General features: G+C 37.1%; 2 protein-coding genes across 2 annotated transcripts in view; one reads left to right on the forward strand and one right to left on the reverse strand.

Moving 5' to 3' along the window:
• Positions 1-11,603, reverse strand: part of LOC125237019 (protein FAM98A) — a 35,864-nt gene extending 24,261 nt beyond the window's left edge. The window contains exons 1-4 of the mRNA XM_048143939.1: positions 11,412-11,603; positions 9,790-10,022; positions 8,529-8,662; positions 6,734-6,869 (exon numbers count right to left, since the gene is read on the reverse strand). Coding sequence (XP_047999896.1) covers positions 6,734-6,869; positions 8,529-8,662; positions 9,790-10,022; positions 11,412-11,449 — 541 coding nt within the window. The 5' untranslated portion in view covers positions 11,450-11,603. The remainder of the gene's footprint in view (positions 1-6,733; positions 6,870-8,528; positions 8,663-9,789; positions 10,023-11,411) is intronic.
• Positions 80-1,699, forward strand: LOC125237020. Its single transcript, XM_048143940.1, has 2 exons — positions 80-836; positions 1,323-1,699. The coding sequence occupies exons 1-2, from the start codon at positions 116-118 to the stop codon at positions 1,583-1,585; spliced, it is 984 nt and encodes a 327-aa protein (XP_047999897.1). The 5' UTR covers positions 80-115; the 3' UTR covers positions 1,586-1,699.
• Positions 11,604-17,234: the final 5,631 nt, after the last annotated feature.

Below are 17,234 nucleotides of genomic sequence, written 5' to 3' on the forward strand. Positions count from 1 at the left end.
ACTAAGTGTGGACATTTCTGATTTGCCTGAAATTAAATCTCATTGTCATGTCTCAGCAGCAGCTGTAAATGTACGTGAAAGCGATTTCACTGAAAAGTTTTCAAACTTTGGCAAAATGCTACGCATCATAGCGTACATGTACAGATTCAAATATAATTGTCGAAATGCAAACAAACACGTTGGTCCATTAAGCATCTCAGAATTAAGATTAGCGTTGATTTTCTTATGTAAAAAGGTACAATCAGAAATGTTCAATAAACAAATTTCATTGCTCATTAAGGGCACACTCACACCAAAAGATAAACTAATCAAATTAAATCCATTTATTGACCAGGATAATCTTATCAGAGTTGGAGGTCGTCTATCCAACTCTAACTATGATTATGATACAAAACATCCTATCTTGCTACATGCATCTCACTATATAACTAAAACATTAGTTCGATACTATCACATTGTATACTTACATGCAGGACCCCAATTGCTATTATCTACGTTACGTCATAAGTTCTGGATAATAAGCGGTCGCAACCTTTGCCGGAAGACAACACATGAGTGCTTAACTTGTCTTCGTTTCTCAGGTCGTACATACCAGCCTATCATGAGCCCTCTTCCTGCGCAGAGGTTGCACGCTGATCACCCTTTCACACACACAGCCACAGATTATGCCGGTCCTATCCTGATATCGAACAGAAAAGGTCGTGGCGCTATACTAATAAAGGCGTACATAGTTGTGTTTGTATGCCTGGCAGTGAGAGCAGTACACCTCGAGCTCGTCACCGATCTGACGTCTCAAGGTTTCATTGCCGCTTTAAATCGATTTATTGCCCGCAGAGGTAAGCCGGCAATATTATTTTCCGATAATGGTACTCAGTACGTAGGATCATGTAATGAACTAGCCAAATTTTTTAAGGAAAATAGTAAAGACATAACTACCTACTCTGCACAAAACGAAATCAAATTCAGATTCGCCCCAGCTTATAGTCCAAATTTTAATGGGCTCGTGGAAGGGTCAGTCAAGTCCTTGAAACATCACTTAAAACGTACTCTATCTATGACTAATTTAGATTACGAACATATGAATTCAACCTTGATTCAAATTGAGGGCATACTTAACTCTCGACCTCTCACTCCTCTTTCTTCAGATCCTTCCGATCTCATTCCTCTATGTCCAGCACATTTTCTAATTGGACGAACGATCACAATGCCACCTGCACCCCAGGTGGAAGAAACACGACCGCTTACAACACTCTCCAGATACATGAGAGTGCAACAGCTCAAGGCTCATTTCTGGAAAAGATATTCAAAGGAATACATTTCAGAGCTCCAGTCCCGCAGCAAGTGGCGCACTCAGGGTGCGCATCCACAGCTGGGCGAGATGGTCGTCGTCAAGGATGACCGCCTCCCACCAAACCGATGGCTGCTCGGACGAGTCACAGCCGTCCACCCGGGCAGCGACGGCGTCAACCGCGTCGCTGACGTCCTCACCACTACGGGGACCCTGCGCAGGGCCTACAATCGCCTCTGCCCACTTCCATCGACGTTGGATCAGGCAGCTCCTGACCCAAGGGGGGCAGCCTGTTAACGCACCTTCCATGTGTGCGTGAGCGCCGCCGCGCACACATCGACACGACACCCGCGGGCCCGCGGCCGGCGACAGCCCGCCCCGCCATCACTCACCGATCGTACTCGACGCCGACACCACGCTAGCTCGCGCGTCTATATATCAATGTTTTTTACAAATCATTAAAATAAATAGCTGTTCAAAATCCAAGTTGTCGTCTTCATCATTTTCCGAAGAACCTGCGCCAACACACGCAAGCCCCCGCTATGCATGGCCCCGGCAAGGCCAGAGGTCGTAGGTTCGAGCCCTGCCGGAGGTGTGAATTTTTCCATTTTTAATTTAAGAATATGTAATATCGCTTGCATTGCAGACGTTTCTGCATGATAAAAAACAGATTTGCTTACATATGTTTAACAATTACAATTAACTACATCTGAAAAGCTAAATATTATATTAGTCATAGGGCTTACGGAAAAAAACTGCATTTTATGCAGAAAGCAAGCCACTTTGCACAGTGATACTAGGGACCAATATAAATGATTTCATCCGAGGAAACACGATTTTCATCCACTAGAATTCAAGATGGCGGACATTTTCCAAAATGGCGGCCGCATATTTTTAAAAATTTATAGAATCGTAACGGCTGCACCGATTTTGATGATTGAGGTGTCTTTTGCATCGTATTGAAGCGTTTATTAATATAAAAAATTAAAGTCATAAAAAAATTTAAGATGGCGGCCGAATAATAAGAAAAATATGAAAATTTCAAACTATTTTTTTCATTCTCGTGAAATTTACCAATAAATTTTCTATGATATGGCCACATTTTTATATATTTAAATTAAACCTGATAATATTATCTACATAATAAAATAAAAATCATGAACATCCGTTGAGTAGTTTTTGAACTATACTCATTTGAAATGGAGCGCGCGGATTTGAAAGACGTTTTCGCACGTGATGTAAACAATTTTGGAATCATAACGGCTGCACCGATTTTAATGGTTGGGGTAGCTATCAGTTTGTATTAAAACATTTATTTATATAAAAATTTAAATCATTTAAAAAATAAAGATGGCGGCCGAATAATAAAAAAAATATGAAATTTTCATTTTTTTTTATTCTCACGAAATTTACAAACAGTTTTTCTACCATATGGTCACATTTTTATTTTTTTAAATAAAATCTGATATTAACATGTGCAAAATAAAACAAAAAACATTAAAATCCGTTCAGTAGTTTTTGAACTATACGCATTGAAAATGAAGCGCGCGGGTTTGAAAGACGTCTTTGCACTTGATATGTGATGCATCGTATCGTTTGGTACCGCTATACACGCAAGACTGATTATTTATTTTGGTCACAACTTACTATATTACTATTCAGAATCAATGTTTTTAGTATTTATAAACATTATTAGTTTTTTATTCCGAGTTTAGGTATATTTAGATAACCCCGTAAACTTGACCATCGCATAATTTGTATTTTAATACGTAAAAGAACTTAAATGCACATAACATAACATTTTGTATTAATAGCAATTGTCCTTTCCGAGGACTCCAGAGATAATTTTCGACAACTTCTGTAGGGGGCTTCAGAAATATCTATGTATAAAATAACTTGTTTTCTGCGACAAGGAGCGTATGTTTTTGTAGTGCTGGCGATGTTGGTGGGATGCTGGTTATTAAATTTGGTTGGAAACAGTTCCTTGCGCACCAAGTTAACCGATAAATGTTGAGTCTGCGGATCAAGTTTTCAAGCTTGGCCATTATTCCTCCAGGAATACACTGTTCAGCATGACAACCAACAATACTTTTTCCAGAAACTATAGCCTGTTGATGTTATAAGTGTGGTGATTTTTTTTTCTAAACAATTTACTTCCTCAGAGAACATTTGCTCTGCTATTTCAGGGTAAACCATAGGAACGTAACCGGAAGAAGCTGATAGCCTCATTGTACCTCGCGCAAAAGATATGGCGGAACAGGGACTCACGTGTATCATCACATCTTCCGATACAGATGTCTTGGTATTTAAATAAAAACCACTGGAGTCTTCGGGTGAAGGATAGACGTAAAGTCAGTGGCCAGATTCGGGTTTGGACCTAGCTTAGAGCCTTGAAAGGTCTTTGCCTCATGTGAGACCTCGAGTGAGTTCAGGGTGGTAACGGATGCTAGAGTGTGCCATGCCCTTCGTTGAGTTTATCTCGCAGTTTGTAGCCGTGGAGGCTTTCAGGGCGTTACGTGCGAGATCGGACGTGATGTAAATGGAGGCAGGAATGACGGCAAAACGACACTTTACGAGTGCCTCAGCCGCCAAACCATACCGGTAAACAGGCCTGAGTCCATGCTTGCTCACTAAAATATGTGTTAAGAACGGTCCCAATTTGGCATTTAAGCATGTGATCTATGGAGCTAATTATATTGGGAAATTTCCAATTCTTATCTAGTATATTTTCTTAAGACTTCAAATAAGAATAACCTACCGGAGTATAAGGTACTACTGCTATTCGTGGTTTTTACGCTTTTACGTCTGATACGTTAAGTTAAGTTATACCAGCTTTGATAGAAACATCGCAGTAACTACAAAGTGCTTCCTGCCGGCGTATTATGATTCCAATTTTATCACTTATCCACGTGGATAAAGCATCCGTCACGCTTTTATGCCGCAAATTTTCGACACTTGCAAGGGAATCCTTGAAATTTGGTACGAAGCAACGTTTATAGCATGATAAAGGAAAAATTACGAAAACCAACAAAATGACAAGTATGTCAGTGTGAGAGTGACAGTTGTCTTATCCACGTTGACAAATGATAAAATTGGAAGCATGATACGCCGGTCTGGAGGAATAATCGCCATGCTTGAAAAGTTCACTCCAGTTCAACTTGCTGAGCAAGAAACTGTTTACTACCGAAAATAAATTAGTACCTAACCAACATCGGCAGCACTCCGTGTCGTATAACAACGCCCCATATTCTGGATATTACTTCTGTGCCTATGCCATCATCCTGGGGTTGGAAGACGTACAATGATAGTTGGGTACTGCAGTGGTCTGAAAACAGGGAGATATGGTATGAATATGTATACTTGGACAATTGCGGTTGTGAAAAAGGCTGCGAAACAATACGCTGTACGTGTTGTGGGTCTACCCTGCGCGGCGCAATGCAAATAATGCAATGTATTAATAATGTTATCATTATTTCCTTGTTTGATATTATTTTGTATCTCTTTTATCTTTCAGTATAACCTAGACGAGAAGCAAAAAATATGTTTTGTATTAATATATGTTTCCGTAGCCCCCTACAGGAATTGTCGAAAATCATCTCTGGAGTCCTCGGAAAGGACAATTGTTATTAATACAAATGTTATGTTAATGTGCATTTAAGTTCTTTTACGTATTAAAATAAAAATTATGTGATGGTCAAGTTTACGGGGTTGTCTAAATATACCTAAACTCGGAATAAAAAACTAATAATGTATATAAATACTAAAAACATTGATTCTGAATAGTAATATAGTAAGTTGTGACCAAAATAAATAATCAGTCTTGCGTGTATAGCGGTACCAAACGATACGATGCATCACATATCAAGTGCAAAGACGTCTTTCAAACCCGCGCGCTTCATTTTCAATGCGTATAGTTCAAAAACTACTGAACTGATTTTAATGTTTTTTGTTTTATTTTGTAGACGTTAATATCAGATTTTATTTAAATAAATAAAAATGTGACCATATGGTAGAAAAACTATTTGTAAATTTCGTGAGAATAAAAAAAATTGAAAATTTCATTTTTTTTTTTATTATTCGGCCGCCATCTTTATTTCTTAAATGATTTTAATTTTTATATAAATAAATGTTTTAATACAAACTGATAGCTACCCCAACCATTAAAATCGGTGCAGCCGTTATGATTCCAAAATTGTTTACATCACGTGCGAAAACGTCTTTCAAATCCGCGCGCTCCATTTCAAATGAGTATAGTTCAAAAACTACTCAACGGATTTTCATGATTTTTATTTTATTATGTAGATAATATTATAAGGTTTAATTTAAATATATAAAAATGTGACCATATCATAGAAAATTTATTGGTAAATTGCACGAGAATGAAAAAAAAAGTTTGAAATTTTCATATTTTTCTTATTATTCGGCCGCCATCTTATTTTTTTTATTACTTTATTTTTTTATATTAATGAACGCTTTAATACAATACGATAGACACCCCAACCATCAAAATCGGTGCAGCCGTTACGATTCTATAAATTTTTTAAAATATGCGGCCGCCATTTTGGAAAATGTCCGCCATCTTGAATTCTAGTGGATGAAAATCGTGTTTCCTCGGATGAAAACGTTTGTATTGGTCCCTAGGATCACTGTGCAAAGTGGCTTGCTTTCTGCATAAAGTGCAGCTTTTGACCATAATTTCGCCGTAAGCCCTATGACTATATATCATCAATCATCATGTACACTGACTGAATTCACAGAAGTTACAAGCCGGCAATTGTGTGGCTTGCCTAATAAATAAAACTTAGTTAATTAAGTTCTTATTATATTGTATTATAATAGATTTGTTTTTATATGTACATATTACGTGTTGGGCTGTAGTCTGTAAGTTTTATGTACAATGTTATTGTAATAAATAAATAAAATAAAAAATCATTCACCTGCCCTTCCATACCACACCTCGGACACTAACGATCAAATATATGAAAGAGACGCGTTCCTAACACACAGTCTAAGCTCGTGTAGGTGAACGCGTACCATGCTTGTATGAGTGAAATATGACAGGTCGACTGTTCGCGTTTTTGACAGGCGGTAACTGTGAGGTAACCGAGAGGGGGTGGGCGGCACTTTCAGCGGGAAGCGGGAGTGGCCATACTGTACGATAGTACTGTGTCCATACATCTTTATCACCTGTCATCTAGTGTTTCAAATAGCTCTACAGTTCCTAGCTTTTCAAGCTAACACAGAGACTTCTCTTGCTCAAGAAATGACTGATGTAATTTTCTTATCAGAGAACTGATAGAAACCCTGTAGCATTCATTTTACTTTTTCTGAATAAAGCACAAAACACTCAAACAAAATTTTTGTGTGATTTATTTTTCTGGAAACCCTCACAGTGCTCAAGATTCTATTTTCAGCAACTTAGCTCACTGGTAAAATAAATGTTACCTTCTTTCTGTATGGTGTCCTTGAGTTTAGACTCCAACTTTGAGAAGAGCATCTCAGCAGTAATGTTTGGCGGTGGTTTGTTGAACTTTAGTGCTATGAGGATCTCCTTCAGGTCTTTAGCCGTGGGAGATTCTTGCTGAAAAGAGAAAACCATATTAAAAATACTATTAATACAGTAGGAGGTTTAGAGAACCCTGGTTTTTGTGGCGTAAAATTGTGTGGCTTAACTTCAAAACTGGGTAAATCCATTCTGCTATAAGGTTGATTATCTTTTACATCATATTATATTTTTCAGTACAAATGGTCGTTTTTTTACGCACTAGTTCGAGAAGTGGTTCATTATATGCCAGGTCGAAACTTCAGAGGCTCATCTGTACTGAAAAACGTCGTATGATACACGTGCGAAAAGGAAATTCGTAACTCGTGTCGATTTAAAACACTCTCTTCGGTCGTGTTTTAATTTATCGCCACTCGTTTCAAACTTCCTATTTTACGCACTTGTATCGTAATGTACTATTTTATATATTCAACCTTAAAGAATGGAAATCCAGGTTTAAAGTTAAGCGACACAATTAAACCTATTCAAGAACAAGCAATAAATGAAGTTTTGAAAGAATTAGAGATAAAAAACTGTTAAATAGGAATTTAAGCATGTAGACAGTTTTATTCTAGAGAATAAAAAAAAACTATGACTTTTTATACTATTGATAATTTTAACGGCTTTATTATATCAAATGGAAACCTTTTAAGCCTAAAATAAAAAGCTTTAGTGTCAATGTCAAAGAAAATTAGTTAAGTAAGTAAATTAGTTTATGTACTTTTACCCCCTTATTCATAAACGTACTCTAAAGTTATCAAGCCGATAAAGTTCGTTTGTCCTTTTCTATGACACCAATACGTCGGAAAGGGACAAACGAACTTTATCGGCTTGATAACTTTAGAGTACGTTTATGAATAAGGGGGTTAATGTTTTCATACAATGACTATTTTATTACTTTAGTAGATGATAAAAATACTATTATTGAAGTTGTAATTTTAAGTAAAGGCCAGCGATACTTACTTTATGTAAAACATATTAAAAATTATTATAAATATTTAAAAAAAAAAGTTTTTATGTTAAAAGGCATTTCTGTATCAACGGGCCTTCTTTGAAAAATAGTCTTATAAGTATCATGATCATTTTTTATAAGGAGGTCAGTTTAATATGTAGTCATACGCGATTAAGTCCCGATTTTAAAAATAATTATGTTTATTAGTCGTGAAAGTTTAAATCAGTATCATTTATCATTTATAACACAATTAAGTCTGTACTGTTGATGCTGATATCCACACTAATATTATAAATGGGAAAGTGTGTGTGTCTGTTTGTTTGTCAAGCGGAGCGACGAATTGTCGTGATTTTTTAAGTGGAGATAGTTGAAGGGATGGAGAGTGACATAGGCTACTTTTTGTCTCTTTCTAACGCGAGCGAAGCCGCGGGCAAAAGCTAGTGTATACATATATGAACATACCCAAATACACAGACTTGTAAAATCTTACCAAAATCATATAACATGTATTTTGCAGGCATAGTAGACACAAGGCAAGAAAATGTGAAACTGGTAATTCTGAAGGCGTGACATATTTCAAATCATAATTAATTATTTTACAAAACAATCTAGCAACTCAACATCCTCCTTGCGTTATCCCAGCATATTGCCACGGCTCATGGGAGCCTGGGGTCCGCTTTGACAACAAATCCCAAGATTTGGTGTAGGTATAGGTACTAGTCTCACAAAATAATCTGGCAACTCACCATGACTATTTCCATCCCGGGTTTCTCTTTAGGTCGGTCAACACCAACTATTCTGGCTGCCATCAGCTCTGAGATCAAGTAGTCTAGGAGTAGAATCTTATCTTCTTTAGTCTCCAGTCGAGAGGACATGTGACCTGAAGAGTAATAACATAAATTAACAAAGATATGCATTGATATAAAAAGGTGTACCAAACATTGAAAAAGGGTTCATCCATACCAAAGAGGATCTAGTATTAACTAGTATTAAAGAGAGTTACTGTCAAAGTAAAATGTGTAATCACAGTGCATAGACTGCCATCTCTTGATGTGACAGGCTTGAAACTTTTGAACCTCAGTTTTGACAATTTGGCCATATTCTTAGCTTGATATGTTTTAAAATGTCAAATATTAATATTAGTGCCATCTAGCTGAGCGTACCCCAAAGGTGTAATGCCATCTAGGCCACCGTACCTTTTTCTGTATGGTACTGAGGTACGTTTTTTTTCTTAGACTTTATCTGTCTATACGGAGTTATATACGTCTTTGATCCATACTAATATTATCAGTGTGTCTGTTTGTTTGTCCGTCTTTCACGGCAAAACGGAGCGACGAATTGACGTGATTTTTTAAGTGGAGATAGTTGAAGGGATGGAAAGTGACATAGGTTTTGTCTCTTTCTAACGCGAGCAAAGCCGCAGGCAAAAGCTAGTTTTTAACAGTTTTAATTCAATCCAGAAGATCTCTTTGTAGTTATACTTACTAGATAGTGTTAAAATATGTATTATTTCCGCTGAATTGTAAAACATGCTGAGTACACTTATTTTGTATCACATAAGATTAAATTGTAATTAAGATTTTGTCCGAACATAATGTGTCTACAAAGAGCACAAAATGCCATACTTCGTGAAATTGTCAACGCACCCTGGTTCACTAAAAACGATGAAGTCCATGGCTATCTCAACATGCCCACCATTAACGAAGAGATTAGGAGGTTCACTATGAACTACATTGATCGTCTGACACGACATCGTAATCCATTGGCATCAGAATTGCTCAATAATACTGATAATGTGCAACAACTGAAAAGGAAGCACATTGTGCTAATCGATAGTAGTGGTTAAGAGAGACAATGGTCTCCAAAACCAAAACATTTCATTCAACAAAACTGATTATAGTCGTTACCGACTGAGGGCAGTTCCAACCAGAAAAAAAAAAAAAAATTTGTCCGAAATAGATGTTTTCTAGCAAATTAAATAAATGAGAGACTACAATTTTAAGTTACCTGTAACTAGTTTCTTATAAGGACACCCCAGCTCCTTCAAGAACGAGCTAAGCTCCAACAGGAACGAGCTAGATTCGTCGGGATCATTCATCATGTTCACCGTTTCTTCCAGATTACATAGCTTCTTCAGCTCCTCGGCGAGGATGTGGATGAGCTTCGTGTATTCCAGGGACTTTGGGCCACCATCGAGCGCTTTAGCGAAGGCGGCTTCATCGGTGAGGGGTCCGGTGTATCTGAGAAATTAATGTGATATTAGGATGTAATTCTTTAACAAAAATAACCTGTTTGTTAACACATTTGAGACCAAGAACCTGCCTGCTGGGCACTCGTGAAATTTGCTCTGTTGGCGACAGATCCGCCACCTCAAATTAACTCTCCAGCAACAGCAATCATAGAAATGCTTGAATCCAGGATATCTAGACTGCTGAATGAAACAATACCCGACTGTAAACAGTGTTTTTAATTACTGGTTCTTCAATACAAAGATTTTTATATTGACAATTATTTATGACGCGGCGAGACATGGGTAGCCCGTTAAGCGAGCGAACTAGTTCTGCCGTCCCCTGCAGGCCGGCTGTTAGTACCCGTCGCCGGTAGGCAGTCCGGTGACGCGACACTGTTGCTGGGGAGTTAATTCGAGGCGGATCTGTCGCCAACAGCTCTGATGTTCATCATACAAGCAGGCGGTTATAAATTATGACCGGTTTCTGATGTACTCCACCAGTTTTCGTCTGGTAGTGAAGTGAATGTAATTACTGGTTCTTCAATACAAAGATTTTTATATTGACAATTATTTATGACGCGGCGAGACATGGGTAGCCCGTTAAGCGAGCGAACTAGTTCTGCCGTCCCCTGCAGGCCGGCTGTTAGTACCCGTCGCCGGTAGGCAGTCCGGTGACGCGACACTGTTGCTGGGGAGTTAATTCGAGGCGGATCTGTCGCCAACAGCTCTGATGTTCATCATACAAGCAGGCGGTTATAAATTATGACCGGTTTCTGATGTACTCCACCAGTTTTCGTCTGGTAGTGAAGTGAATGTGTTAAACAACCACAAAATGTATAACACAACAAAGTTCCTTCTTACATCAGCTGTCTGTGTTTACAATATACTCAAAATTAAGGAAAGGATTTTCATTAGATTAGCTATCAATGGAGTAATTATTGAAGAACAATTTGTGAATTTTTTGGTTTTGTAAACTGTAAGGTGTCATGTCCAGGAAGGGTTTTAGGCAATTTTAAATAATGAAATAAATTTGTTTTACTCCAATAATATTCAATATAAGTAGTATGACAATAAATATTGTGCAATAAATGTAGCGAAATTCATTCAGAGATACATGTTCATGGTATTCTAAGCGCAGCTGATAAAGAAATGAAAAAGACATGTAGAAAAATAGTTCGTATTATGATCTACATTCAGCGATATTATAGTTAATATTCATATAAAATCGGCAAAAACGGATCAATGTTTTATAACCTGTAAAATGGAGTTACAGATATAAAAACTCGGTAATTTGATACTTTATCCCAGGCGACAACTTTGGCGTAGATTATAGATGCTATTATCAAGCAAATATATGTAAAAATGTACTAAAATACAAAACATACGGGCTAAAACTTACCCTAAATCGTTGAGAGAGTCCAATATGTCATTATCCATCTTTACGACGGGTTACACTTACAGACAAACTAGATATTTATAAGTACGTGTTAAAACTAAAAATAAAATCTAATATTAGTGATCAGCGGAGGTATTCTAGAAATATTATCGAAATTTTAATCGGCTAATTTCTGCTGCTGATGCAGTAGGCTTTTCACCATTTCTGAAGTCAAACAAAACAAAGTATTGCCAGACGAGAAAAAAACTTTTGCGTTTTCAATCGAAGAAATAGAAGTTTTCTTTAAAATCGTAAGTTGTTGTGTCAGCTTAGAATACATATAAAATAATAATATTATTGATGACACCATTTCTATTTTTGTTGAAAGATTTAATTTTATGTTTTTTTTTTTGCAATATTATATTGAATTTCAGAACTGGCAACATTAATCAAATGACAAATAAAAAACCCGCAATTTATGCACAACTTTCAGAATTTGAAATGGAATAAAGACAAGAAAGACAATAAAATTAAAATAACCCGAACTTTTTTTTTGCTTTAATTTTCTACAGTTGAGTTTTAACGTTGAACATGGTTAAATGGTATTAAATGGTTCTTGGTTGATACCTATGTTCTAAAACATATTCGAAGAATTGTTAAAGCACAGAGTTGTGAGATAAAACCTACTAATGTAATAAACATTAGTAACCAGTTACCAAAACTAGTTGTCCTGGCCATTGAACGATTTTATAGTTTTTTTATAATAGTACAAATATGTAGACATTTTTATATTACTGCCACTTATTTACTGCTGAGGTGCCGACGTATTGCTGATCAACAATTTTGTAGTCAAGCGGGAATCAGTTTGACAAACGCGACGCGATGGTCACATTAGATGTAAATGTTTAAACAGGTTGATATGATTATGTTTGATTAAGCTAGGAACATACTACGCGGACGTCCGTCGTAGATCGACCGCGACCGCGACCGATCAGTGTGCACGGAACAAAACATCCAGCGAGCCAGATTTTGATCGGACGTCCACGCGCTCAAGGCCACGTCCACGTCCGTCGACCGATAGTTTGCACGGTTATATGTATTTCCATTGTCCAGATTCCCGTCCGCGGTCGATTCACGACGGACGTCCGCGTAGTGTGTTCCTAGCTTTATAGATCGATCATACTCGCCACAGACGAGAGTAGGAGGTTCTATAGCAAAACAAGCCGAAGAATTTTAAGAATAAGCTATCTAGAGCTTGAGTCTATTATCATAACTTTATAGACGCTAAACTTGATAAATTATTTCGAAATTTGATAGAAATTTGGCGTTTAAAATATGTAACAAAATCGGTGAGATCTTACCTTGGTAGGTATGATCTCTCTCTACCCTACCTACAAACTAATAACGCCGTGGCTTGCGTGGGCGACGGTCGCGCGATGGTCGCGCGACGGCGATGCGACGCATACGAAACCTTATCGATATGGAAGTATGAGACGCGACGGCGACGGTCGCGCGACGGTCGCGCGACTGTCGCCCACGCAAGACACGACGTAAGGGGGTTTGCATAATGTACAACGCCTATGCACTAGAATAGAATATTTTTTATTATGATGGTGCACCTAAACATGCTCAAAGGAACCCTAAAACCCGCACTCAGCAATGAATCCTCATGAATACTATCGCCTGAGCCTTTTTACCTGTTTTGTATTCGAGTCTAATTTAAAAAATATTAATATTAATTTAAATACCAATCCGTATGTGTATGTACACTCAACAACACAGCTGTGAATTGAATACAAATTGCCAAAATTATGTATACAGAACTTTATTGCCTGTACATTAAGGTGTGTATACATTATTTTTAAGTTTGTCTATATTAAGTGCTGTGTTTTTGACTGTACGTCAGTGATAGTACAGCAAACAAAATTAATAATACCAAAGCTGACACTCTTAGTCCCTTGTTATAAGGTTGAATTTGGTTCGTTGCTTATGCATAGATGTGGAGGCTGTATGTAAACAGTTGTGTATGTGTGCGTGTGTTACCTGCGCTTGAGTTGTACAGGTGTGGATGACCGTTAAATCAGCAGGTCTAGTAGTTTTTATGAATTTGACTTTTGTACTGTCATTTTGAACTTAAATACCTTCCAGTTTAGACCCCAGAAAAAAAGGAGATTTACATGAAAGAAAAATTGGATTATTTCCATTTATATCAGATCTGGGTTAAATTGTGGCGTAGGCGAGAGGCTGGCAACCTGTCACTGCCATGTCACAGTTTCGTTTTCTTTCAACCCCTTATTTGCCAAGAGTGGCACTGAAGCTTTAGTAGTTTCATGTGTTCTGCCTACCCCTTTATGGGATACAGGCGTGATTGTATGTATGTTGTATGTATGTATTTCAGATCTACTACAAATTGTGATAAGTCTTACTTAACATAACCTTAACTATCAACATTATGCTATGCAATCAAACAAAACAATTTAACTTTTATAATTTCACTGCAGGTGCCTAATGGAACATTTAAGGAGCAGTTATCAGTAACATAATAATACCAAGGCATACAATCAGACCATTTTTTTAATGAAATAGGCAGCAAGTAGACCAGCAGACGAGCCGCCTGATGGGAAGCAGTCATCGCCGCCCATGAACATAACATAAACAACATCAGGGGAGTCACTTATGCGTTGCCGAACTTTAAGAACCCTAAATACCTGCTTCTTGAAGAACCATGTCATAGCGCAAGGGGAACAGCTCAGAAGGTAGCTCATTCTCATTCCACAACTTGCATGTTCTTGGCAAAAACGAGCGAGAGGTTGTTTGTTCTTGATTTGCTTCTATTTATGTCCTTTTACAATGGTTCGTGCAGATAGTGACGACAATTGCAGATACATCTGTATGAACACATTTAAGAATCCATAATCCATGCTATTAATATTATAAATGGAAAAGTTTATGTGTCTGTTTGTTTGTCCGTCTTTCATGGCAAAACGGAACGACGAAGTGAAATGATTTTTTAGCTGGCGATAGTTGAAGGGATGGAGAGTGACATAGGCTATTTTTTGTCTCTTTTTAACGCGAGCGAAGCCGCGGGCAAAAGCTAGTAATATTATAATTGGGAAATTGTGTGTGTTTTGTTGGTTTGTCCGTCTTTCACAGCAAAACGGAGCGACATATTGTCATGATTTTTTAAGTGGAGATAGTAGAAGGGATGGAGAGTGACATAGGCTACTTTTTGTCTCTTTCTAACGCGAGCGGGCAAAGGTTAGTATAATAATAAAAATATTTTCGTGTAAAATGTTGCTAAGACGAGACCGCAAGCGTCAATTATCAGACCAGACAGATCTCATGTAGAGCTAAGTTTCGAACCTTTACAAATCCTACAACCACTCCTGCACTAAAGAGGTTGTTGTACCCCACACTATTCAATGTATTTACTCTATGATTGTACCTATTTAGAGTAAATACACGACAGAATAAATAGATGTCAATATGATGTCAATTAGTACCAATAGTACTAACTGTACTAAGTAGGTAAGTTTAGTTATATGTATTTTCAATTTATTTTAAGATTAAACTTCATCGATCACTTAATCTTCGATTACGTCTTACAAAAGTTACAGATGTAAGCAAAGTGAAATCTAGAATACCTACGTATGATAACAGATAAATATTCAAATACAACACATGTCATTGATAAGGGCAAACAATTCTATCGATATCAAAATAATCTGCGATATCGGTTATTGTTTTTATTCCTTATCGCCGGTTGATTCGAGCAGTGGTGTTCGATTTGATTATTATAATTTTGAGTTCAGTGATTTTATTGGATTTTTAATGAGTGAGTCAGCTGCGGTGCCTCCTCCACCCCTCCGAGGGTTAGAAAAAGTAGTAAGTATCTATTTCTATCCATGTAGGTAGATGATTAAAAATACTGATATGAATCTGTAATATACCTAATTAAATAGCCCTTCGCATGGCGTCTACAGTATATTTATTGGAATTTTGACTTTCATCGTGCTTCCTGTCTACTTGCCATTTTGCCATAAAATGGCCACCGTTTGCCTTAAAAAAAAAACATATTTATCCCGCTGCAAGACATTAGCCAGACAAAGGCATTGGTTTGCTATTCCGTTCCGATTAAAATGTGTGTAGTGTGACTAGGTACAGGTTTTTGCAATAGAATATTAACTGATTGTATGTTGACTGGTAGAGATGCCTGGCATTAATTTCGCCTTATATAAGCCCAAATTAATAATGATATCTTTGAGAACAGAGATTGGTCTATGGTTTACTAGGACCGATCGATCGATTTCATTAGATCACATTGTTTTAGAAAAAGCTAATGGTAAATGTCTATTACATGAGAGTCTGTTTGACACAGAGTCAGTGTGTTTTAAATATATTTTACTTTATTGTTAAAGCCTCAGGAAGCACGGAGGAGTTAGACACGCAGGATGATCATAAAGGTTAGCCATGTGTCAAAAACAATCTTGTGTCGATCTGTCAAACTTTGTGATCTATCTTTCTAGCTCTCTCCTGGCAGTCCTGACTCCTATCAGATTGTTTTCTTTTGATTGAATGTTCTTTGTGCCTGTTAAGATTTATTCTTTCTTTTCCTATAATTAGGTACCTACTTCTTTGTTATCTTCACTATTATTTGTTATTTTGTTTGTTTTGTATCTGATCGCTGGATGCTTATCAAAAAAAGAGACAGATCTTTGATATTAATATTGATCTCGTTTATTTTATCTTTTCCGGACATGGTCTAGTCTGTAATATTGTCTTCGATTACCGCGATAGTTACTCATGAAATAAAACTATGGAAACGGATTAAATCGCGTATAATGAATTTAAAATACATCCCGACGTTTCGAACTCTTTACAGCGTTCGTGGTCAACGGGTGACTGAGGAAAAATTAAAATGTGCAAAAGCTACCCACTTACAAGAAATATTAACGAACCATGACCACAAATAATCTAGATTTCTAAGGCAGGTTCACACACTATTAATAAAGCTAGTTATACAATATTCAAAAAAATTTTACCATTACTCTGTTAAAAAATAATTAACCAATTAATCTACACAAAATTGACAAAGAAACAAACTGCAAATGTCCAACACCATACAACACAAATGCCTCACAGCCTTCGTCGTGCTTGTTCCATTATCAGATGTACTACTGGATCCCAAGCCGGTGGTAAAGTAAAGCCATCCTCTCTATTAAAGTTTGGATATTTCTTGATCTCAATGGCCTCTCGCAACATTCTGGGTATATATCGCTTCTCCTTAGCTTAGCTTTTGCACATTTTAATTTTTCCTCAGTCACCCGTTGACCACGAACGCTGTAAAGAGTTCGAAACGTCGGGATGTATTTTAAATTCATTGTACGCGATTTAATCCGTTTCCATAGTTTTATTTCATGGTCTAGTCTGGTTTTGAGTTTTCTTTATCTATTTCGGTCAGTCTCAGGGTTTGAGTTGCGCTTTTCTGTTTCTTATTGTCCCTATCTGAGTCTGTCTCTTTAAAGTTTACATTCGGTTAATTGAAATAAAGTCGTATAAGTCTTTTTTAAAGTAACTAATAAGTTTTCAGTTATCCGCTTACGCAAAATTAATAACAACAAAAACAATCAACAACAACCCGCTTAAAATATATCTGAGTCTCACGGGAGTTTTATCGTTAAAAATCAAATAAAACCGTTTAAAAACAATACTTCCCATTGATACCCAACAACATTCACGAAGTCCTGCTACCTGAACGGACACCATTCCGCTGTCCAAACAAGTTTTCCATACACGTTCTCTGTCCCACAATCAGAGTCTACTCACACACGCGCCAAAACAACCACC

Source organism: Leguminivora glycinivorella, chromosome 20 (genome assembly GCF_023078275.1).
Source record: "Leguminivora glycinivorella isolate SPB_JAAS2020 chromosome 20, LegGlyc_1.1, whole genome shotgun sequence".
Taxonomy (NCBI): Eukaryota; Metazoa; Arthropoda; class Insecta; order Lepidoptera; family Tortricidae; genus Leguminivora; species Leguminivora glycinivorella.

What these genes read in the sequence shown, in the direction of transcription:
- LOC125237020 (XM_048143940.1), top strand. Translation starts at nt 116, where the DNA reads ATGCTACGCATCATAGCGTACATGTACAGATTCAAATATAATTGTCGA. An exon ending in TCGATTTATTGCCCGCAGAG is followed by an intron (nt 837 to 1,322) that starts GTAAGCCGGCAA and finishes AATACATTTCAG; the next exon opens with AGCTCCAGTCCCGCAGCAAG.